The sequence below is a fragment of the Chiloscyllium plagiosum genome, unplaced genomic scaffold (assembly GCF_037043375.1).
Source record: "Chiloscyllium plagiosum isolate Xiang-an unplaced genomic scaffold, Cpla_swu_hap1 HiC_scaffold_35, whole genome shotgun sequence".
Lineage (NCBI taxonomy): Eukaryota > Metazoa > Chordata > Chondrichthyes > Orectolobiformes > Hemiscylliidae > Chiloscyllium > Chiloscyllium plagiosum.
In genome coordinates, this window is record NW_028270173.1 from 51,213,680 (window position 1) to 51,238,070 (window position 24,391).

Consider the following 24,391-nt stretch of genomic DNA (forward strand, 5'->3'; position numbering starts at 1 on the left):
GTACATGACCCACTCCATTAACCCACCCCTACCGGATTCTCTGAATTTGACACAGGTTACCAGATTACCAAATTCGTCTCCTTCCTCATCCCATGAATCGCTGACTTCAATTGTTTCCCAGGAAACAACAGCTAGATTGTAAACTCCCCATGCTGGGTTTCATATCCTTCCATGCGCTTGCCTATGATTCCCAGGACTTGCTGTGACGAGTTCCTTATGTGCCCAAACATGTTGTTTCTCAGCCCATCAACCTTCCCAATCCGCCTGATGGCAGTCTGTGAGAGAGGGGAACCCTTCACAGTGAGGACATCCTGCAGAAGGCAATGTCAGAGCACTGCAGCCTTTTCCCCGGGAGTAACCAGGGACCCTGTTCATCCTGTGGCTACCCCTCAGCAACACGGAGGGTGGACAATGAAAAAAAAATGGCTTGGTAGCATCTTCGGTTTTGTAAAATTCCCCTGAAAAGACTAGATGCGATTATCACCGCCGAAAGGGGGCAATCCCGATATTAACTTGGTCGTTTCCAATTCACAGTCTGACTGTAACCTGTCTGAGATACATCCTCCCAGTAACTGGTGACGAGAGCCTGTTTGTCTCTTTAATTGGATGGTTTTCTGAGTCTAACCAGTTTTCTGGATCTGCAGTCCGGAAATGGTCGGAATTCAACATAAATCGCTGTGTCGAGAAACTTGTTTTTGTTGTTTTCCATTTTATAAAATTAAATTGTGTTGTCCCCCCTCAGAGTGTTTTATTCCCAGTCCCTGATCGGAATAGGGAGAGTGGGTTCCCAGAATGTTGCTGATCCTTCTCTCCATCTCCCTGTGTTTTTCCCGGGTCTCTCCCAGTAAGTACAGAATTCAGCTTTCCATTCTCTCTCTCTCTCTCTCTGTGTCTGGGGTGAATGTGAATCTCTTGGGGAGAGTTTGAAATGGGGGATGTTTGACCAGCCGCCTGTTATACAGCCAGCCTGATCTTTTACACATTGAAGGCAGCACAGTCTGGGAGACTCTGATGGGATTTGTGTCCAGGTCTCCTGACAGCAGGATGTAGAAACCCCGAGATCAGAGAAGCTCCGAGCAAATGGGAAATGGTTCCAATGGACAAGTTTAATTTTCACATTGATTGGGATAAGCCAGACAGCTTCATCATTCCTGGTCTAAAGTCTTGTAAACTCTGCGGGGAGGAGAAGGATACTCCATGTTTAACCCAGCCCAGGCTCAGGGGTCCATGATGGAGGTGACTCAGCAAGTCTGAGTCGATAGTGCTCCACCACATCTCCTCCACCTCCCGCTCCTCCGCCCTTGAGCCCCGCCTCTCCAATCGCCACCAGGACAGAACCCCACTGGTCCTCACCTACCACCCCACCAAACTCCATATACATCGTATCATCCTTCAATATTTCCGCCACCTCCAAACGGACCCCACCACCAAGGATATATTTCCCTCCCCTCCCCTATCAGCGTTCCGAAAAGAACACTCCCTCCATGACTCCCTCGTCAGGTCCACACGACCCACCAACCCAACCTCCACTCCCGGCACCTTCCCCTGCAACCGCAAGAAATGCAAAACTTGCACCCACACCTCCCCCCTTACTTCTCTCCAAGGCCCCAAGGGATCCTTCCATATCCGCCATAAATTCACCTGCACCTCCACACACATCATTTATTGCATCCGCTGCACCCGATGTGGCCTTCTCTATATGGGGAGACAGGCCGCCTACTTGCAGAACGTTTCAGAGAACACCTCTGGGACACCCGGACCAACCAACCCAATCACCCCGTGGCTCAACACTTTAACTCCCCCTCCCACTCCACCAAGGACATGCAGGTCCTTGGACTCCTCCATCGCCAGACCATAGCAACACGACGGTTGGAGGAAGAGCGCCTCATCTTCCGCCTCGGAACCCTCCAACCACAAGGGATGAACTCAGATTTCTCCAGTTTCCTCATTTCCCCTCCCCCCACCTTGTCTCAGTCAAATCCCTTGAACTCAGCACCGCCTTCCTAACCTGCAATCTTCTTCCTGACCTCTCTGCCCCCACTCCGGCCTATCACCCTCACCTTGACCTCCTTCCACCTATCACATTTCCAACGCCCCTTGCCCAAGTCCCTCCTCCCTACCTTTTATCTTAGCCTGCTGGACACACTTTCCTCATTCCTGAAGAAGGGCTCATGCCCGAAACATCGATTCTTCTGCTCCTTGGATGCTGCCTGACCTGCTGCGCTTTTCCAGCAACACATTTTTAGCTCTGATCTCCAGCATCTGCAGTCCTCACTTTCTCCTCGAAAGTGCTTCTCCCAAGACCGAGGCAAAGTGGGCCATCCTCCTCCACCACACTCACCAAATCAATTAAAAATAGTTTTTACTTAATGTGATTATGGCTTGGCTGGTGGTGAGAAGGGCTCTGCCTGTGAGATCCTTTATGCACGCCCGGACTCTCAGCCGCACCACACGCTGCCCTCGAAGCGGCTGCGGGGGAGACGAGACTGTCACACACCTCCTTCTGGAATGTGCCTACGCAGAAGAAATCTGGAGAGAAATGCAGTGATGTTTGTCGAGGTACGGCCCGAGCAGCGCCGTGACACGGGACTCCGTGCTCTATGGCCTGTTCCCCGAGACGCACACCAAGACGAACATCAACTGTGCCTGGAGGATCATCAACTCGGTGAAGGACGCTCTCTGGGCAGTCCGAAACCTGTTGATCTTCCAGCTGAACGAGTTGACCCCGACTGAGTGTTGCAGACTGCCACATTCCAAGGTCCAGGACTACGTGTTGAGGGACGCGCCGAAGCTTGGGGCAGCTGCCGCCAAGGCGCAGTGGGGAAAGACCACCGTATAACATCTGCCTGCCTAAAGAAGAACAGGGGGCCCACGCAGTCATTTGGGCTCCGCTGACGCCTCAGCTAAATTTATGGAATATGATTGATAAACGTACAGACCTGTGTATAAAAATTATAAATTCTGATCTCTGTATGTAAATGTATGTATTTTTGAATTTATAATATGTAATTAGTGGTTTAGTCCTAAATTTATACAGTTCAGTCTCCTGTAAAAATGACTAGGGGGAAAGGAGCCCCTCCCCAGCTGCAGCAGAGGCGTCCGCAGCTGCCCGGGGGACTTACCTACGGTGGCGAGCCTCGCGAAAATAATCTCCAAACTCGATGCGAAGATCGATGCTTTCATAGAAGAGTCCCGAAGTCAGTGGAATTCATTCTCGGCCACGCTAGAAAAGCACGCCCGAGACATCGAAGAAATCGAGCGCCGAGTCGGAGGGGCGTAGCTAAAGGCCGCGACCTCCGAGGCCATTGCAGAATCGGCCCTGGATCGGGTCCGGACGCTCGAGCAGCGAGTCCGGACCTTAGAGAATCACATTGACAACCTCGAGAATCGAGGTCATCGATAAAATATTTGCTTGCTGGGCCTTCCCGAACGGGCATAAGAAGGCCAGCTTATAAGGTTCCTTGAACAGTCGCTTCCACAGTTATTGAATCTGGAGGCTGGATCAGGCCAGGTAAGGGTAGAATGGGCCTACTAGGTTGCAATACATGGGCCCGGCTCGAACCAGCGCCCCCGCCCGGTCCTGTCCCGGCTGCAGAGCTATAAGGTGAGGCAGACACTTTTGGAAGCCTCCAGAAATCTTGGGAAAGATCCACAAGCCATGACTCATAAAGGATCCAAGATTATGTTATTCAATACTCTTTGCGCGACCCAGCTATACTACGCTATAGCCATGAAGGGTCCGTGTTTAACTTCGGATCACCGGAGAAGGCCAAGGAACTTTTGGACTCTCTTCGACAAATTATAAGAGTTAGTCGATGTTGTTTTGCCCTACCCCACCCCGGTTTATCCCCCACCTTTTTTTTCCTTTCATTATCTTACTGTTTATTTTTATCTCCGGGGGGTGGGAAGAAGGGCTTATTTATTCATCCTTTACTTAGCGATTTCCTTTCCCCCTTTTTTTTATATATGTATTTTATATATATAGGCCAGAGGGTCTAGTTAATGTAGATGGGGGGGGATGGTGGCAACCATATGTTATTTTATCTTTGTCCTTGGGAGCGGGGTTGTTTATCCCTGTTATTTTGTATTAATATATTTAATTATTATTTGCTGAGACTGTAATTTTATAGTCATATATGTTCATATATGGTATTAACATTACCAAATATATTCAGGTGTTGGTGTGGGTGGCGGTGAATAGGGTACTCACTGTTAGTTCTAATTCAGTAGTATGCTTGAATTTTCTTTATCCTATCGTGGGGTGCCTGGGTCAAGGGTGGTTGGGAGAGGTTATGATGGGTGTTTTGGAATAAGGGGGAAGATCTCCATTTAAATACGTTTTATACTTTTTTTTACTATATAGAAATAGTTTTTTTTATATATTGATCTGAATGTACTGAAGAGCTTTTATTTTTGTGAATTTTATATGTTCTATGCTCGTGATGGTTTGGATAAATACGGGTTTTGTTGTGATCTGATGTTAACACATTCCGAGCAGGTATATCACTGCTCAATTTATGTGTTAGATTAGATTAGATTACATTACAGTGTGGAAACAGGCCCTTCGGCCCAACAAGTCCACACCGACCCGCCAAGCGCGACCCACCCATACCCCTACATTTACCCCTTACCTAACACTACGGGCAATTTAGCATGGCCAATTCACCTGACCTGCACATTTTTGGACTGTGGGAGGAAACCGGAGTACCCGGAGGAAACCCACGCAGACACGGGGAGAACGTGCAAACTCCACACAGGCAGTCGCCTGAGGCGGGAATTGAACCCGGGTCGCTGGCGCTGTGAGGCAGCAGTGCTAACCACTGTGCCACCGTGCCGCCCGTGTTATCCGTTGGAAAATTTTTTTCTCTTGAATAATGTAAGAATTTTAATGACACACTCTGGTTAGTTGTAAGTTAGATGAGTAGTTAGTTGAGTTTTGTCTTTTCTTTCTCTTGGTATTTCTTTTTCCTTGTCTGATAGATTTTGGTTATCATTTATTTAAGATTTAACTGTATGTCAATGTTTATACTTGGGTCTTTTTTTTAGTTTTCTTTTGTAAACTTGTGAAAAAAAAACCCAGCCCATGCTCAGCTGTGATGCCCTCATGGTTGAATAGGCCGGGTTATCTCAGACACCAACATCCTACTGGCCGTGTATGAAGGACTAATTAAAAAGCTCAGTGAAGGACAGTGAGGATCCTGCTCTGGATTGTCCATTCCCCTGTTTGACAGAGAGACTGTTCACACAGTAACTGTCCCCCACGGTCTCACACTTCATCCTCCCAAAATATTCCTGTTTCTCTTCATTTCAATCTGGCTTCACTCACCGCAAATCTTTCCTGGTTATGGTGATAAACCACAGCCCTGCCCCTGGGTTATCCTGAATTCCTCACTCCAGGTGGACCATGGGCAGGATTTTTCTTCCATTTATGCCAGATTCCTGTTCCAGGTTAGTGATTTTCTGTTTAATATCCAATCACTGGATTGTGTCCCAGCCTCTCCCTGTGTCCACACTGATTCCATCGAGTATCTGAGTGACGCTGATTCTGTGTTTACTCCCTGTTCTAAGAGGCTGCAGCAGCTAATTCTGACCCAGTTGAATCTGATTCTGTTGATTATATCAGACAGGATTCTGACAGTGTTATAATTTGGTGGGTTATTGGAGATTGTCACTGTGTGGATAGGCCTCACTTTGACCAGCTGGAAGTGTGTGTAATTGTTTTCAGCCTGACCTTTACAGATATAACATGTTGAAAGTGATTTTAAGGGCAGTCTCTCACATTAGCGATGTCCCTGATGTCTGTGATGTGCTTCTAGTTTTGTAGCCCAGATATATTAATATGATGTTTATTTTCATGTTGAGTAACTTCCAGCTTTCATTGTTTGCTTTATAGAGGCTAATGTAATCACTGTGATTTACACAGTTGTTTCTGGAATTAAGAATTTTCCTGAGGTTACAAACACTGCAACAGTCAATGGAGTTATCATAGCTTCTCGTGACAGTAAAACCCAACAGTGCATCCCCAGGCAGCAGTTCATGGCAGAATCCTTCAATGTGAATTTCTGGGATTATCTCACACACCGGGCAAAAATACGTGCAAACATAGCAAAGGAAACAATGAGTGCAATAATGAAGAGGACAAACCAGACATCTGGTAAAATGTGGCTGATTGAATTTCTCTATTGGTTGTCCCCTTTCATCCTTTCATCATAAAACCTCATTCATTCCCCAACACTGACATTTGGTCCCCAGGACTGGGAGAGACGTAATAGACCTCAATGCTTCCCTTATCTCTGGGAGCCTTTTCCACCCACAGTGCACCACCAACATTCACCCCACTTCTTCATATCTTTTGAGCGACCGAAATAGGGAATTGTAGACACAGTGCAGTCAAAATGTTTTCCAAGGGTTTAACAAAACATCTTAGATTTTGTACTCCGTTCGTCTATTTGCAAAGCCTATTGAAATCTCAGCTTTCAGTGTGACCCACCTTCCAACCATTGCTTTCTGAGATGTTCGACTTTATCTGTGAGAGTCTGAGTCACGGAGCAGATTCAGGTAACCTTTAATGTGATCGACAGCTTCAGTTACAGCATGTGATGTTGAGGTATCCCTCTGTAATTGGCTCTCTATACAGCATCTTACACAGTTCAAGTTTACCTCAATGTATTTCATCATATCACTGAACAACAAAGAGATGGACAGGTCATTGGCCCACCCCTGGTCCTTCATGACGTTTTCTCAGACTTTCTTATCTTTCTTCTTGAGGTTTTTCACAATAGATACTGTATTCCAGTGACATCTCCCTGCTGCACCATGTTAACTGCCATTTACTGGATAATTGCTTCAGGAATCTTTCACATTTCTCATCACAGGAAATACAAAAGAATATTGGTTTTTAAATGGTCCCAACAAAGTTAGGTAGTTTCACCAAATGTTAGAATTCTTCAGCTAACAGACTGTGTCTTAAAGTGTTCATTCAATCCACATTCCAATATCTGCTGATCTCTGTTTTCATTCCTGTAGTAATGGGGAGGGGGAGGGGGGAGGGAGAGTGGGGATTGTGTTCACTGTCTGAAACTGGTTTGAATATTTTCCTCCAGTACTTTTAGTGTTTTTTTTATATATATGTAGATTCACAACTACTTCAGAATCGATATCTATGATTATCTGAAGAATCATAAATGAAACCTACTCTTAATATTGTAACAGATTGATTAAATAATTCAAGAGAAACAACTAATTAGCGTGAAATGTTCTTATCTAAGAAAGCAACTGCAGCTGCACATTCTCTCTCAGTCAGTAACCTTGATTACACAGAGTTACTATTGTCCTCCATGTGAAGGCTACGTGAAGCAAACATTTTCCTAAGTGCTGTAACTACTGTCAGCCATGTCCTGCTGCATTAACCATGCGCAGCCAGCAGCCATTTTGTGCCGCTCAGTCATGGGAACCCTGACACCAGACAATGTCACACAACGTGGTTCTTCCTGTTATGTGAGTATCTCTGTTTCTTCAAACCTGGCCCTATGCAGTAACATCTTACAGGCACCCCGAAAGTCGAAATGTCACTGCAACATATCACAGGGTAGGAAAGTATCGCAGATGCTGGAAATCTGAAATTTAAACAGAAAATGCTGGAAATTCAAAGCTGGCCAGGCAGCATCCATCGAGAGATAAGCAGAGACAATCAAGAGTTGTGTAAAGATTTGTAGCTTGGGTGCCGGTTGCCATGGGAAGGATATGGTCGCTGAGCTAGAAAGTTGATTTGCAGACATTTCATCCCCTGTCTGAGTGACATCTCCAGTGCTTCAGAGCCTCCTGTGAAGCGCTGCTGTACTGTGCTTTCTGGAATTTATTTGGCTCTGTTCCTTCTGATTCCAGTTGTTCATTGGAGTGGCCGGTATAAAGGGCCTAGGTAATGTGTTTGTTGATGGAGTCTGTAGATGACTGGCGTGCTTCGAGAAATTCTCTGGCTGTCCTCTGTTTAGCTTGTCCTATGATGGTTGTGGAGAAAGTGAGATGCTGGAGATCAGAGCTGAAAATGTGTTGCTGGAAAAGCGCAGCAGGTCAGGCAGCATTCAGGGAACAGGAGAATCGACGTTTCAGGCAAAAGCCCTTCTTCAGGAATTCCTGAAGAAGGGCTTATGCCCGAAACGTCGATTCTCCTGCTCCCTGGATGCTGCCTGACCTGCTCCGCTTTTCCAGCAACACATTTTCAGCTAGGATGGTTGTGTTGATTCAGTCGAATTTGTGGTGCTTGGCTTCTGTATATTTGGCTGTCAGGGACAGCTGGTCAAAGTATTTAGTGGCTAGTTGGTGTTCATGGATGTGGATTGCTCGTTGTCTGCCTGTTCGATATAGTGTTTCATGCAGTCTTTGCATGGTATCTTGTAAATTACCTTAGTCTTGCACATGATGGGTAAAGGGGCTTTTGTTGAAGGTTAGATCATAGGGAGTTAAAGGTAGAGTATTGGCTTGGATAAGGGATTGACTAACTGACACAAAACAGAGGATCAGGAAAAATAGGTCCTTCTCTGGATTGTGACCTGTAGCTCGTCTTGTGCTGCACGGGTTAGTTGTCAGACTTCAAGTATTTACAATCTGTATAAATGAACTGCAAGCAGGGTCAGGGTGTATCATAGTTAAACTCATGGATGATACTGATATTGGTGGGAAACCAGGCTATGATGAGAAGATAATACATTTCCAGATGGATATTGGCTGGGAGAATGGGCCAGACTCTGACAGGTGGAGGTTAATGTGGATAAGTGTGGGGTTGTTCATTTTGGCCGGAAAATAAGAAGACAAATTGTCATTTCATTGGGAAGCAGGTTCACAGTGTGTCAGTGCAGAGGGATCTGGGTGTTTTTCGCCATGAATTGCAGAAAGTGGATATGCAGGTGCAGCATATAACAAGAAAGGCGAATGGAATACTGGCATTTATTGCAAAGAACATATGACAGAGGAGGAGGTGCTGGATGTCTTGAAATGGGTAAAGATGGATAAATCCGAGGACCTGATCAGGTGTACACTAGAACTCTGTGGGAAGCTAGAGAAGTGATTGCTGGGCCTCTTGCTGAGATACTTGTATCATCGATAGTCACAGGTGAGGTGCCAGAAGACTGGAGGTTGGCTAATGTGCTGCCACTGTTTAAGAAGGGTGGTAAAACAAGCCAGGGAACTATAGACCGATGAGCCTGACCTCGGTGGTGGGCAAGTTGTTGGAGGGAATCCTGAGGGACAAAATGTGCATGTATTTGGAAAGGCAAGGACTGATTCGGTATAGTCAACATGGTTTTGTGCGTGGGAAATTATGTCTCACAAACTTGATTGAGTTTTTTGACGAAGTAACAAAGAGGATTGATGAGGGCAGAGCAGTAGATGTGATCTATATGGACTTCAGTAAGGCGTTCGACAAGGTTCCCCATGGGAGATTGATTAGCAAGGTTAGATCTCATGGAATACAGGGAGAACTAGCCGTTTGGATGCAGAACTGGCTCAAAGATAAAAGGCAGAGGTTGGTGGTGGAGGGTTGTTTCTCAGACTGGAGGCCTGTGACCAGTGGAATGCCACAAGGATTCCACTGGTCAGAGACCTCCAGTCTGCTGGGTCCTCTACTTTTTGTCATTTACATAAATGATTTGGATGCGAGCATAAGAGGTATATTGGGGAAGTTTGCAGATGATACCAAAATTGGAGGTGTAGTGGACAGCGAAGAGGGTTACCTCAGATTACAACAGGATCTTGACCAGATGGGCCATTGGGCTGACAAGTGGCAGATGGAGTTTAATTCAAATAAGTATGAGATGCTGCATTTTGGAAAAGCAAATCTTGGCAGAATGTATACACTTAATGGTAAGGTCCCAGGGAGTGTTGCTGAACAAAGAGACCTTGGAGTGCAGGTTCATAGCTCCTTGAAAGTGGAGTCGCACGTAGATAGGATTGTGAAGAAGAAGGCGTTTGGTATGCTCCCCTTTATTGGTCAGAGTATTGAGTACAGGAGTTGGGAGGTCATGTTGCGGCTGTACAGGACATTGGTTAGGCCACTGTTGGAATATTGCATGCAATTCTGGTCTCCTTCCTATCGGAAAGATGTTGTGAAACTTGAAAGGGTTCAGAAAAGATTTACAAGGACTCGATTGGGTTGGGATATCTGGTCGGCATGGACGGGTTGGACCAAAGGGTCTGTATCCATGCTGTAGATCTCTATGACTCTATGACTGTAAGTGTTGTTACAATAATATAAGGCATTGGTGAGTCCACACCTGGAGAATGATGTCCAGTTGTGGTCTCCTTACCTAAGGGAGGATGTGGTGGCATTGCAGGCAGTTCAGAGGAGGTTCACCAGGCTGTTCCAGGGATGAAAGGGTTATTGTACGAGAAGCAATTGTATAGCTTGGGCCTGGACTCACTGGAGATCAGAGGAATGAAGGAGGATCTGATTGAGAAATATAAAATGCTCCAGGTGAATGGGAAGGTCGATGTCAAATAGATGTTCCTCTGTGGGACAGTCTCGAACAAGAGGTCATAGACATAGAGAGAGAGGAGATAGATTCAAAACTCATTTGAGAAGAAACTACCCCTTTCAGGGGGTTGTGAATCTGTGGAACTCACTGACCCAGAGCGGGGCAGAACCAATCAACAAATTCAGGACAGAAATGGCTACGTTTCTGATGGAAAGCAGGATAACGGGGGATGGGAGCAGGCAGGAAGGTGGAGGTGAGACCAGGATAAGATCAGCCATGATCATGTTAAATGGTGGAGTGGACCCGAAGGGCTGACTTGCCCACTCTCCCTCTGAACTCCCAAGTTACTAGAATTAACTGGGAATGTGTTTGAAAGCAGCATATCAAGTGTAGCACTGGAATCTATTACTTGTTGTCATTAAAATAGAAAAAAGAATTATAAAGCAAACAAAGCTAGGAATGAAGAAATATTTTAAAGATGCAGAAATTGATGGAATGATATTAATATTTTCATGTTAATTATGAGCCAATCAACAAACAGACAACTAATTAATTGAGAACATGAGGGACATGAAAGAGAATATTTGACTGTCATGGTCCATTCATGATCTGGAGATATTTTTGAATCACGTTGTGCAGATATATTGTGACCCCTTTGGGGCAGCTGGGACCTGAAACAGGGCATTCTGGGAAACCACCACTGCCCCAAAAGAGGCCAACTCATTATGTTTAATTTGTGATGAATAGATTAAACAATGAGAACAAAGTTTAAAAACACTGTAATAATTAGAGGAAATTGTACAGAAGGTAGATTCATAGAATCGTACAGCACAGAGACAGACCTTACAGTCAATTCTTTCATGCAGACCAGCTGTCTTAAACTGATCTAAGTCCCATTTGTCAGCATTTCGAGTCATAGAGATGTACAGCACAGAAACAGACCTTTTGGTCCAAGTCATCCATGCCGACCAGATATCCTAAATTAATCTGGTCCCATTTGCCAGCACTTGGCCCATATCACTCTAAACCCTTCCTATTCATATACCCATCCAGATGTCTTTTAAATGCTGCAATTGTACCAACCTCCACCACTTCCTGTGGCACCTCATTCCATACATGTACCACCCTCTGCATGAAAAGGTTGTCCCTTACGTCCCTTTCCCCTCTCTCCCTGAACTTATGCCCTCGAGTTCTGGACTCCCCCACCCCAGGATAAAGACCTTGTCTATTTATCCTATCCATGCCCTCATGACTTTATAAACCTCTATCAAGTCACCCCATAGTCTCCAATGCTCCAGGGAAAACAGCCCCAGCCTGTTCAGCCTTTCCCTTCAGCTCAAACCCGCAACCCTGACAAAATCCTTGAAAATCTTTTCTGGACCCTTCCAAGTTTCACAACATCTTTCCAATAGGAAGGAGGCCAGAATTGCATGCAATATTCGAAAAGCAGCCTTACCAATGTCCTATATAGTCACAACATAACTCCCAACTCCTGTACTCAATACTCTAACCAATAAAGGAAGGCATACAAAATGCCTTCTTCATTATCCTATCTACCTGCAACTCTACTTTCAGGGATGCTGTGGTTCTGTTCGCCGAGCTGAAAGTTTTTGTTGCAAACGTTTCGTCCCCTGTCTAGGTGACATCCTCAGTGCTTGGGAGCCTCCTGTGAAGCGCTTCTGTGGTGTTTCCTCCGGCATTTATAGTGGCCTGTCCCTGCCACTTCCGGTTGTCAGTTTCAGCTGTCCGCTGTAGTGGCCGGTATATTGGGTCCAGGTCGATGTGTTTGTTGATGGAGTTTGTGGATGAGTGCCATGCTTCTAGGAATTCCCTGGCTGTTCTTTGTTTCGCTTGCCCTATAATGGTAGTGTTGTCCCAGTCAAATTCATGTTGCTTGTCGTCTGCGTTTGTGGCTACTAGGGATAGCTGGTCGTGTCGTTTCGTGGCTAGTTGATGTTCGTGGATGCGGATCGTTAGCTGTCTTCCTGTTTGTCCTATATAGTGTTTTGTGCAGTCCTTGCATGGGATTTTGTACACTACATTAGTTTTGCTCATGCTGGGTATCGGGTCCTTCGTTTTGGTGAGTTGTTGTCTGAGAGTGGCTTTTGGTTTGTGTGCTGTTATAAGTCCTAGTGGTCGCAGTAGTCTGGCTGTCATTTCAGAGCTGTTCTTGATGTATGGTAGTGTGGCTAGTCCTCTGGGTTGCGGCATGTCCTCGTTCTGTTGTCTTTCCCTTCAGCATCTGTTGATGAAATTGCAAGGATATCAGTTTTTGGCGAATACATTGTACAGGTGTTCTTCTTCCTCTTTTTGCAGTTCTGGTGTGCTGCAGTGTGTTGTGGCCCTTTTGAATAGTGTCTTGATGCAACTTCGTTTGTGTGTATTGGGGCGGTTGCTTTCATATGTGGTGTTTCCTCCAGCATTTATAGTGGCCTGTCCCTGCCGCCTCCGGTTGTCAGTTTCAGCTGTCCGCTGTAGTGGCCGGTATATTGGGTCCCGGTCGATGTGTTTGTTGATGGAGTTTGTGGTGTGGTGTTTCCTCCGGCATTTATAGTGGCCTGTCCCTGCCGCTTCCGGTTGTCAGTTTCAGCTGTCCGCTGTAGTGGCCGGTATATTGGGTCCAGGTCGATGTGTTTGTTGATGGAGTTTGTGGTTATGAAAGCAACCACCCCAATACACACAAACGAAGTTGCATCAAGACACTATTCAAAAGGGCCACAACACACTGCAGCACACCAGAACTGCAAAAAGAGGAAGAGGAACACCTGTACAAGGTATTCGCCAAAAACGGATATCCTCGCAATTTCATCAACAGATGCCGAAGGGAAAGACAACAGAATGAGGACATGCCGCACCCCAAAGGACTAGCCACACTACCATACATCAGGAGCATTTCAGAACTGACAGCCAGACTACTGCGACCACTAGGACTTATAACAGCACACAAACCAAAAGCCACTCTCAGACAACAACTCACCAAAACGAAGGACCCGATACCCAGCATGAGCAAAACTAATGTAGTGTACAAACTCCCATGCAAGGACTGCACAAAACACTATATAGGACAAACAGGAAGACAGCTAACGATCCGCATCCACGAACATCAACTAGCCACGAAACGACACGACCAGCTATCCCTAGTAGCCACACATGCAGACGACAAGCAACATGAATTTGACTGGGACAACACTACCATTATAGGGCAAGCGAAACAAAGAACAGCCAGGGAATTCCTAGAAGCATGGCACTCATCCACAAACTCCATCAACAAACACATCGACCTGGACCCAATATACCGGCCACTACAGCGGACAGCTGAAACTGACAACCGGAAGTGGCAGGGACAGGCCACTATAAATGCCGGAGGAAACACCACAGAAGCGCTTCACAGGAGGCTCCCAAGCACTGAGGATGTCACCTAGACAGGGGACGAAACGTTTGCAACAAAAACTTCCAGCTCGGCAAACAGAACCACAGCAACGAGCACCCGAGCTACAAATCTTCTCACAAACTTTGAACTTTCAGGGAGCTATGAACCTGCACTCCAAGGTCTCTTTGTTCAACAGCACTCCCTCGGACCATATCATTCAGTGTATATGTCATGCTCTGATTTGCTTTTCCAAAATGCAGCACCTCACATTTATCTAGACCAAACTCCGTCTGTCACTCCTCAGCCCGTTGGCCCATCTGATCAAGACCCCGTTGTAATCTGAGGTAACCTTCTTCAATGTCCACCACATCTCCAATTTTGGTGTCATCTGCAAACTTACTAACTATATCTCTGATGTTCACACCCAAATCATTTATATAAATGACAAAAAGCAGTAGAGCCATCACTGATCCTTGTGATATACCACTGGTCACAGGCCTCCAGTCTGAAAAGCAACCTTCCACCCCCACCCTCTGTCTTCTACCTTTGAGCCAGTTCTATATTCAAATGGCTAGTTCCCCTGTATTCCATGAGATCTAACCTTGCTAACCAGTCTTCCATGTGGAACTTTGTCGAATGTCTTACTGAAGTCCGTATAGGACTACCACTCTGCCCTCATCAATCTTCTTTGTTACTTCCTCAAAAAACTCAAATCAAGTTTGTGAGACATGATTTCCCTCACACAAACCCATGCCGACTATCCCCAATCAGCCTTTGCTTTCCCAAATACGTGTAAATCGTGTCCCTCAGGATTCCCTCCAACAAAGTGCCACCACCAATGTCAGGGTCACCGGTCTGTAGTTCCCTGGGTTTTCCTTACCACCCTTCTTAAATAGTGGTACCATGTTAGCCAATCCCCAGTCTTCTTGTGACTATCGATGATACAAATATCTCAGCAAGGGGCCCAGCAATCACTTCCCTAGCTTCCCACAGAGTTCTAGGGTATACCTGATCAGGTCCTGGGGATTTAACCACTTTTATATGTTTCATGACATCCAGCACTTTCTCCTCTGTAATCTGGACATTTTTCAAGATGTCACCATCCACTTCCCTACATTCTATACCTTCCATGTCCTTCTCCAGAGTAAACCCTGATGCAAAATACTCATTTAGCATCTCCCCCATCTCCTCTGGCTCCATACAAAGGCTGCCTCTCCCTACTTACCCTTCTGTCCTTATTTGTAAAAACCCTTTGGATTCTCCTTAACCCTATTTGGCAAAACTATCGCTTGTCCCCTTTTTGCCCTCCTGATTTCTGTCTTAAGTATACTCCTACTGCATTTATACTCTTCTAAGGATTCACTTGATCTATCCTGTCTATATTGTCATATGCTTCCTTCTTATTCTTAACCACACCCTCAATTTCTCTTGTCATCCAGCATGCCTATACCTACCAGCCTTTCTTTTCCCCCTGACAGAAATATACTGCCTTTGGACTTCTATTGTCTCACTTTTGAAGGTTTCCCATTTTCCAACCATCCCTTTACCTGCGAACATCTGCCCCCAGTCAGCTTTTGAAAGTTCTTGCCTAATACCATCAAACTTAGCCTTCCTCCAATTTAGAACTTCAACCTTTAGATCAGGTCTATCTTTTTCCATCACTATTTTAAAACTAATAGAATTATGGTCGCTGGCCCCAAAGTGCTCCCCCACTGACACCTCAGTCACTTTTACCTTATTTCCCAAGACTCAGTCAAGTTTTCCTCCTTCTCTAGTAGGTACATGCACATACTGAATCATAAAGTTTTCTTGTACACAAATTCCTCTCCATCTAAACGCTTAACACTATGGCAATCCCAGTCTATGTTTGGAAAGTTGAAATCCCCTTCCATAACCACCCGATTATTCTTACAGATAACTGAAATCTCCTTACAAACCTGTTTCTCATTTTTCCACTAACTATTAAGGCATCTACAATCCCAGAAAGGTGATCATCCCTTTCTTATTTCTCAGTTCCACCCAAATAACTCACCTTGATGTACTCCCAGAAATATCCTCCTTCAGTTATACTATCCCTTTTCAAAAATGCCGCTCCCCTTCCTCTCTTGCCCACCCCCCACCGACCCCACCGCTTGCAATCCTTCTCTGACATTTGTATCCTGGAACATTAAGCGACCAGGCCTGATCATCCCTGAGCCACATTTCTGTAATTGCTATGATATCCCAGTCCCATGTTCCCAGCCATGCCCTGAGTTCATTTGCCTTCTCTATTCGGCCTCTTGCATTGAAGTAAATGCAGTTTAATTTATCACTGCTATCTTGTTGTCTGCTATGTTCCTTCCTGCCCCAGCTGTTTGACTAACTCCCTTTCCCAACTGTACCAGTCTCGGCTTGATCACCTTTCTCAATATCTCCCTGGGTGCGCCCCCTCCCTCCACCTTACTCATTTAAATCCTCCTGAGCAGCTCTAGCAAATCTCCCTGCCAGTATATTAGTCCCCTTCCAATTTAGATGCAATCTATCCTTCTTGTACAGGTCACTTCTACCTCAGAAGAGATTCCAAAGATCCAAAAATGTGAAACCCTCTCCCATATACCAGCTCCTCAGCCACGTATTCATCTGCTCTATCCTCCTATTTCTACCCTCACTAGTTCGCAGCACCAGGAGTAATCAAGATATTACTACCCTCGAGGACCTCCTTTTTAAATCTCTGCCGAACTCTCTATATTCTCCATTCTGAATCTCATCCTTTTCCCTTCTTGTGTCGTTGGTTCCAACATGTACAATGACCTCCTGCTTGTCCCTCTCCCCTTTTGAGAACATTCTTCACTCTGTCTGAGATATCCTTGATCCTGAGACCAGGGAGTTAACACACCATTCTGATTTTTCACGGCTGGTCACAGAAACGTCGTCTGTGCCTCTGAATAGAGAGTGTCGTGACACAATCGATTGCTTGGAACCCGACGTACCCGTCATTACATGAGAGCCAGTCTTGATACCAGAAACTTGGCTGTTCCTGTTACATTCACCTGAGACTCCATCACCCCTTACATTTTCCAAAACAGCATACTTGTTTGAAATGGGAATAGCCACAGGAGACTCCTGCACTTCGTGCCTAACTCTCCTACCTTTCCTGGAGGTAACCCATCTATCTGACCGTATCTGCGGCTTTTCTGCCTTCCTGTAACTGCCATCCATCACACCCCATTGCTCTAGCAAATTCCTCATTGCCTTCAACTGTAGCTCCAACCGATCCATGCGATTCAATAGGATTCGCAACCAAACACATTTCCTGCAAACATAATCATCAGTAACATGAAAACTCTCCCTAACCTCCCACATCCGACAGGAAGAGCATATCACTCTACTAAAGGCCATCACTGCTCCTTCACAATCTACGGATCCAGAAAATATCACCGTCTTATTGTGCTGGAAAGCAGTGCTCCAGGCTAACTGGGAATGTTGGTTTATATTTCTAAACATTTAATCAAGAGACAGGTTTCAATTAAACAAATAATCAAAACAGAATTTACTCTATTCAGTTCTGCAGACTTCCAGCAAGGTTACACATTAAAAATTATGAACGTATCTGTTCCTGTGCTGGTTCCTCCAAGGTCAGCTGTGAATTTCGCTGTTTGCTAACTTTCCAAGACACACTCTGATATCCACAGATACGTAAACTCTTTGTCTGCCTTTCCTCCTTACCCAAAATGCAACACCTTTTATTTAAATTAAACTCCTCAGCCCTGTTTTGGTGTCAACAGCAAATGAACCATTACTAACCATTCCTCCTATCTGCACATCCAAATCATTTATAAAACTAACAGAAGATGGACACAGGGAGTGAGTAACTTAAAGAGATTGATTCTCATCTCCATTCCGCCAGGCTCAGGGGAAGAGATTGCACAGCCCCACGCAGGGAGAGGGTCCTTGTAAATAACACACAGAGTCCGATCGTGGGCCAGAGCCTGTGGGAGGCTGACAGAGTGGTCACGGACAGACATGGACTACATCCCCCAGAATGCAGCCTGTGATTGAAACAAATGACCAGAAGGACTGGGCCTGTCGTTCCAGGACAGTGGGAATGTGAGCGCTGGAATTCTGACCTGGATCAGAGAGCATATTGCTTATTTGCTCCAGGTTGAGGTGTGAGACAGCAGTTGGAGAAAGGGGCAGTGCTGCCTGAGTCTGGGACCCTCTGACAGCACAGGCCTTGGGGATTAGCCCCATGTGTAACTCCCTCACCCCCTGGGCCTGGTACAGGATAATTTGACTGGATTGTTTCTCTGGTTAAATAATTTGTTAATTATCTATGTCTGTTTGATCACTGACAGGAATTCACACTTTTCAACGGATAACTACTGTTGAGGTCAGTGATGACGGCAGCATTAAGAAATCGATGAGATTTGGATTTGATGGAAAGGATTTTATCAGTTTAGAACCAGACACAATGAGATGGATCACATCCAATCCCATTGCAGTGATGACTAAAGAGAAATGGGATTCTGATGAATCCTGGAACAACTACTGGAAAAGAAATCTGGAAGAACTCGCTGTTGAATATTTAAACAGATATCTGGAAGCTGGAAAAGATTATTTCAAAAGGAAAAGTATGTATTTCTGTTTTGCTCCATGTTCTGATCTAGCCTCACTGATCTATGAAACCGCTCTCCCATTCCATTCAGTGTCTGTCTATTGTTTGTGATTTCACCCTTTCCCATCACAGTTCAGCCTGAAGTGTTCATCGCCAGGAGGGAGCCCAATGGTCAGGACAAGCCGCTCACTCTCTCCTGCCTAGTCACTGGGTTTGATCCTGTAGACATCGAGGTGACCTGGCTAAGGAATGGAGAGGTCATGTCTGAGACCCAATCCTCGGGGGTTCGACCGAACCATGATGGGACCCATCAGATCCAGAAAGAGATTGAGATCAATGTTGGGGATGAGGATCAATACTCCTGTCACATTGAACACAGCAGCCTGGCAGAGACCCAGCTCTATCAGTGGGGTAAGTGACAGGTGAAATCATTTAGAGGACACTTTTTCACTTCCTTGTTTGCAACTACCCACCTTGTTCTCTGCGTTGATATGTCATGTTGGTCTCACTGAGTTAAAGATTTCAATTCTAAGTTTGAAAGGGTCACCGAATCCCAAGCTTCCAGAGCCTTTAGGGGATTCCAGGTTCCCAAAGACCTGTGAAGTACTCGTCGATTTCACTCTGGAATAATCTCACCAGAATTACAAGCAGATTCCCTTGTATTCCAGGCTTCAGCACAAGACATGGGCCCAGATTGTCCAGCAGCCAGACACCCTGCGAGAGGAGGGTGTGGACCCGTCAGAATTCCTGACTCACGGAATGGGATTTGTCCGGGAAGTTTCAACTTCCAATGGACAATTACCTCAATCCGGAACCCTCTGGAAAGATCTCAGGTTCTGAGGTTAGGGATTAGAAGCTTCTTTAACTCCTAGTGTGATGATGCTGTCACTTTAAAAGGTTGTTGGTGTCCTAGTTTTTGTTTGAAAGAGAGGTTGTAAGGCAGAGGCACCAAACATGCTGCTGGTGATGACTGAGGTAAACCAGTTGTGATGCCTTGGGGTTTTTTAAGCTGGAACAATAGAAACAGTCTGAATGGGCGTGGCCAGCTCTTACAGATCCAGATTTCTCAGTTTGGTTTTTTTCAGTTACATCAGAAGCTTTTGGGGTCTCAAAAGAGTTGGCAGCTTCAGTGAGTGTCACCTGGCTACTACTCTCTGCATTTATTTCTTGATATTGTTTCCTCTGGGACTGGAGAACTGCATGTAAGAATCTGTGTCTGAATTTACCTTTTTGCCAAGGTGTTTATGGGATGTAACAATTGGAACAGTTAATTAATAATAAGTACTGTATTCGGTTACATTTTTCAATTGTTAAGTTATTCAAAATTCCTTTTTTGTTTTTATTTTAATGACAGCGTTTAAATAAATTGTGTTTTGCTTAACATTGAGTTGTTTGAACACTTGCATTGTATCTGGAACACTGCACTTCCCATCCAGTTTTAAAATAAGAAGCAGTTCAGATCTAGGCTACCTTCTTCAGATATTTTGAGGGGGCCTGATCTGGTCCCTAACAGACTGAGAAAACCGACCATCTCCAAAAGTACTGCTGATCCCTCCATTCACACACTGACGAGGATATCTGGTCAGTGTGGGCAAGTTGGACTGAACATACACACTTGTTGTGTGACTCTTTAACTCTTTGACACCATCTCCTCAAACACATGACCTGACATTCTGCAACCAACACTTGACCTCTCCCCAGCACCAACACCAGCTCACCGCCTCCAGAAGTCTGTCAGACTCGCAGTGCATCACCCTGGACAGACAACTGGGACACAACACAGATCTCTACAACTGGATCCCTAACAAGGCCCCCTCACCAGCCCACTGTGGCACCCAAACCCCATTCCATTGGTACTCAACATCCCCAACACTCACCAGTGAGTTCCCAAACTGCCCCTTGCCCAACCACTGAGGAAGTGCCTTCTGGGTACCTAACTACACCCCTCCAACCATTCACTCACTCCTTCACCTCACCCAAGGCCGATCTACCCCACCAGCACTAGTAAGGACAGGACACAGAGATATTGGGGAGAATGGGAACTGAACTGTCTGGGGAGGTAACCCCCAGGACAGGTACAACACGATGTTTATACCCCTATCAATGGTATCCTTGGTGACTTCACTGGAGAGTGAAATCGGGAGAGGGTCAAACCCGCATTTCAACCAATCCCAACAATTCCTAACAGCTCGGAGGGTTATAATTGTTCCCAATTAACACAGGGTTAGAAATAAATCCAGGAACAGAGAGAATCCTGATATATTTCCAATGTGTTTCAGAAAATCTGAAAAGCAATTGGCTGCATTCCCAACTTGGAAGTCTCATTGCATCAATGGTCATACTATTGGCTGTTATTGTCGGGATAGTCGGAATAATCATCTGGAAATGGTCACGGAGAGGTAAGAATCAGAGAGAGGGGAATGTGGAACTGAGGGGACAGAGTGAGTGTGGGGGAGTCTCCAGTACTGGGAGTACAGGGCACTGTGGGGAATGGAACTGATTGAATTCCCACACACAGATACACACGTATAAACACGTCTCGTTCCCTGTCTGATCTTCCTTTATGTGATCAGCCCAGACCAGGTCTAATATTGATCATTAGACCCACTGCACCCAATCAGACCCTCACTGACTGAATATTAATGGAATGGAAGGGGTTTTCTGCATCTCCATAAAGTGTAAGGATGGAGGGGAGTATGGGAATGAGGATTTCTGACACAATCCCTGTAAACCTTCCTTCCTGCCTTGTTTGGGCACCATCTCCTTGATAAATTTTGAAGATCTCTCTCCCTTAATGAGTTTGTGCAGTTTTGGATGACTTATTACTTTGGTTTTACCCTCGGCGTGTGACTCTGATACCGATCATGTTATTCCAGGCATTTGGTTTGTCTCCAGTCCCACCGTATTTTTAATGTTTTGGAATGATCTCTCTGCCCCATTTAATGGGATTCTGGGTCATCCCTTCTCTTGTTATCCAGCTGTTGACACTTTCCTCCCACCATCTGACATTTGTGATCACCTGCAGAGACTCCACTCACCCCATTTGGATGATCTTTTGATCTCCCTGCTGATAAGTTTGGTGTCTGTGAGCTTCTCTCTCACTTCACCTGAGGAAGGGGCTATGCTCAGAAAGCTTGTGATTTCAAACAAACCTGTTGGACTGTAACTTGGGGCCGTGTGTGATTTCTGACTGTGTTCACTCGAGTCCAATACCTACACCCCCACATCAATCTCCATCCCCTCACACTTGTTGTGTTCTCACTTTCTGAGAATGGACATTTATTTTGTTTCTGCAGGTTCACCAAATGGGACCTTCACAACAGCTCCCAGTAAGTGACTGAGGGGACAGAGTGTTGGGAATGATGGATAAGGTAATGGGAGGTGGAGAGTAGATTTCCTACAGTGTGGAAACAGGCCCTTCAGCCCAACAAGTCCACACAGACCCTCCAAAGAGTAACCCACCCAGACCCATCCCACAACCCTATAGTTACCCCTGACTAACAATGTAACATGGCCAATTCACCTGACCTGCACACCGTTGGATTGTGGGCAGAAACCGGAGCACCCGGAGGAAACCCACACAGACACAGGGAGAATGTGCAAACTCCGCACAGTCACCCGAGGTGGGCGGCACGGTGGCACAGTGGTTAGCACTGCTGCCTCACAGCGCCGGAGACCCGGGTTCAGTTCCCGCCTCAGGCGACTGACTGTGTGGAGTTTGCACGTTCTCCCTGTGTTTGCGTGGGTTTCCTCCGGGTGCTCCGGTTTCCTCCCACAGTCCAAAGATTTGCAGGTCAGGTGAATTGGTCATGCTAAATTGTCCGTAGTGTTAGGTAAGGCGTAAATGTAGGGGTATGGGTGGGTTGCGCTTCGGCGGGGCGGTGTGGACTTGTTAGGCCGAAGGGCCTGTTTCCACACTGTAAGTAATCGAATCTAATCTTATCAGAGGTGGGAATTGTACATGGGTCCCTGGTGCTGTGAAGCAACAGTGCTAACCACTGAGCCACCGTGCTACCCCTATTAGAGTGTAGAGCTATATTTGCCAGGGTGTTGCTCAGTGTAATGGGTCCATCTCCTCACAATGCTGTTTCTCAGCCAACACTCTCTTATCGTCCTGTTTCTCTACTCCATGTCCCCAGTGTCTCTCCTTCGAATTGTCACCCTCCATTCTCTTCCCCCACTGCCTCTCCCTCCACTCACTCATCCTTAATTCCCACTGGGGGGTGCTCGGAGAGTCTGGTTAGTTAGTGCTGAGGGTGATTAAATCCTGGGTCCACTGAGTGATACAGAATATCTCACACTGTCTCATTTTATATTTGATATAACTTCTCACATTCTGTTTTTATTTTCTCAGCTTCTGATATCTCTGGTGCAGCTTCTTCATGATTCAGTAAGTGACATGTCAACTTTTCTCTGACTGAAATTTATTCAGATTTATATTCTCTAGATTTATTTGTAGCATTTTCACATCTCTCCTGACCCTGTCCCACCCTCCCAGTCACTGTTAAACCCTGTCAGACTAATTCCCCTCCCCTCCTGGCCCTGTCCCACCCTCCCAGTCACTGTTAAACCCTGTCAGACTAATCCCCCTCCTCTCCTGACCCTGTCCGACCCTCCCAGTCACTGTTAAACCCTGTCAGACTAATTCCCCTCCTCTCCTGACCCTGTCCCACCCTCCCAGTCACTGTTAAACCCTGTCAGACTAATTCCCCTCCCCTCCTGACCCTGTCCCACCCTCCCAGACACTGTTAAACCCTGTCAGACTATTTCCCCTCCCCTCCTGACCCTGTCCCACTCTCCCAGACACTGTTAAACTCTGTCAGACTAATTCCCCTCCCCTCCTGACCCTGTTCCAAGCTCCCAGACACTGTCAAACCCTGTCAAACTGATTCCCCTCCCCTCCTGACCCTGTCCCACCCTCCCAGTCACTGTTAAACCCTGTCAGACTAATTCCCCTCACCTCCCCGACCCAGTCCCATCCTCCCAGACGCTGTTAAACCCTGTCAGACTAATTCCCCTCCCCTCCTGACCCTGTCCCACTCTCCCAGACACTGTTAAACCCTGTCAGACTAATTCCCCTCCCCTCCTGACCCTGTCCCACCCTCCCAGACACTGTTAAACCATGTCAGACTAATCCCTCTCCCCTCCTGACCCTGTCCCACCCTCCCAGACACTGTTAAACCCTGTCAGACCAATTCCCCTCCCCTCCTGACCCTGACCCACCCACCCAGTCACTGGTAAACCCTGTCAGATTAATTCCCCTCCCCTTCCCAACCTGAAGTGATTGCCTCGTATCTGTCCATTCCTGACCTTGTGGGTTTCCTGGACCCCACTGCAGGACATTACTGGAGCCTCAATGCGGAATAAAAGGATTCTCCTGTTCGAGTGTGAACATGGACACCATTGTCTATCCTTCCATATCACAGCAGACACACAGAATTACAGCTCATTGTTCACACTCAATTCCTTCAGGACTGAGATCAATTTTTCTGGGAATGTGTTTCCACAGATTGGGCAGTGGATCCCAGATCCCCAGGTTTGGATCCTGATTCTTCAAGTGAGACCTTCTCAAGCCGTGTTTCCATCCCGTCTCAGAAATGTGAGCAGTGTCACCGTCAGAGGGATCTTCACAGCTGGTTCCTCCCTCACACTTTCTCATCCTCACTGTCTTCAGTGGGTCACTGATTGACCTGAAATGAAGCAACGTCCTGAGGGAACTCGGAGACAGTTTTTATATTGAAAGAAATTGATTTTGCATTTGACGTTTACAAATTTCAAATGTTATGTAAATCTCTGTACATAAGTATCAGTTTTACATATTCTAATTCTTAAATAAGTATATAAATATTATAAATCTGAGTTATTGTTGAATACTAAAATCTATCACTACTTATCACCATTGTTTAACTACAATCACCAATATGTGTCATTTGTAATAATTAAAAGTTATTTATTGAC

At 45.9% G+C, this 24,391-nt stretch overlaps 1 protein-coding gene across 2 annotated transcripts; it reads left to right on the plus strand.

Annotated features, from left to right (window-relative positions):
- Positions 1-487: 487 nt before the first annotated feature.
- On the plus strand, positions 488-24,391 carry LOC148140853 (class I histocompatibility antigen, F10 alpha chain-like). 2 transcript variants are annotated; one of them, XM_087979634.1, is made up of 8 exons: positions 488-844; positions 5,894-6,154; positions 18,174-18,449; positions 18,566-18,844; positions 20,713-20,832; positions 21,730-21,762; positions 22,788-22,823; positions 23,943-24,391. In XM_087979634.1, the coding sequence occupies exons 1-7, from the start codon at positions 793-795 to the stop codon at positions 22,817-22,819; spliced, it is 1,053 nt and encodes a 350-aa protein (XP_087835760.1). In that variant the 5' UTR covers positions 488-792; the 3' UTR covers positions 22,820-22,823; positions 23,943-24,391. The 2 variants fall into 2 exon arrangements, with proteins under 2 accessions (XP_087835760.1, XP_087835759.1); XM_087979633.1 differs by lacking the exon at positions 21,730-21,762 and having other exon boundaries at positions 490-844.

Bases quoted from the DNA above. Each gene is read 5' to 3' on its own strand.
- LOC148140853 (XM_087979634.1), top strand. From the start codon at position 793: ATGTTGCTGATCCTTCTCTCCATCTCCCTGTGTTTTTCCCGGGTCTCT. The intron at 845-5,893 runs GTAAGTACAGAA...TTTGCTTTATAG, and splicing joins TTTTTCCCGGGTCTCTCCCA to AGGCTAATGTAATCACTGTG. The intron at 6,155-18,173 runs GTAAAATGTGGC...GATCACTGACAG, and splicing joins GAGGACAAACCAGACATCTG to GAATTCACACTTTTCAACGG.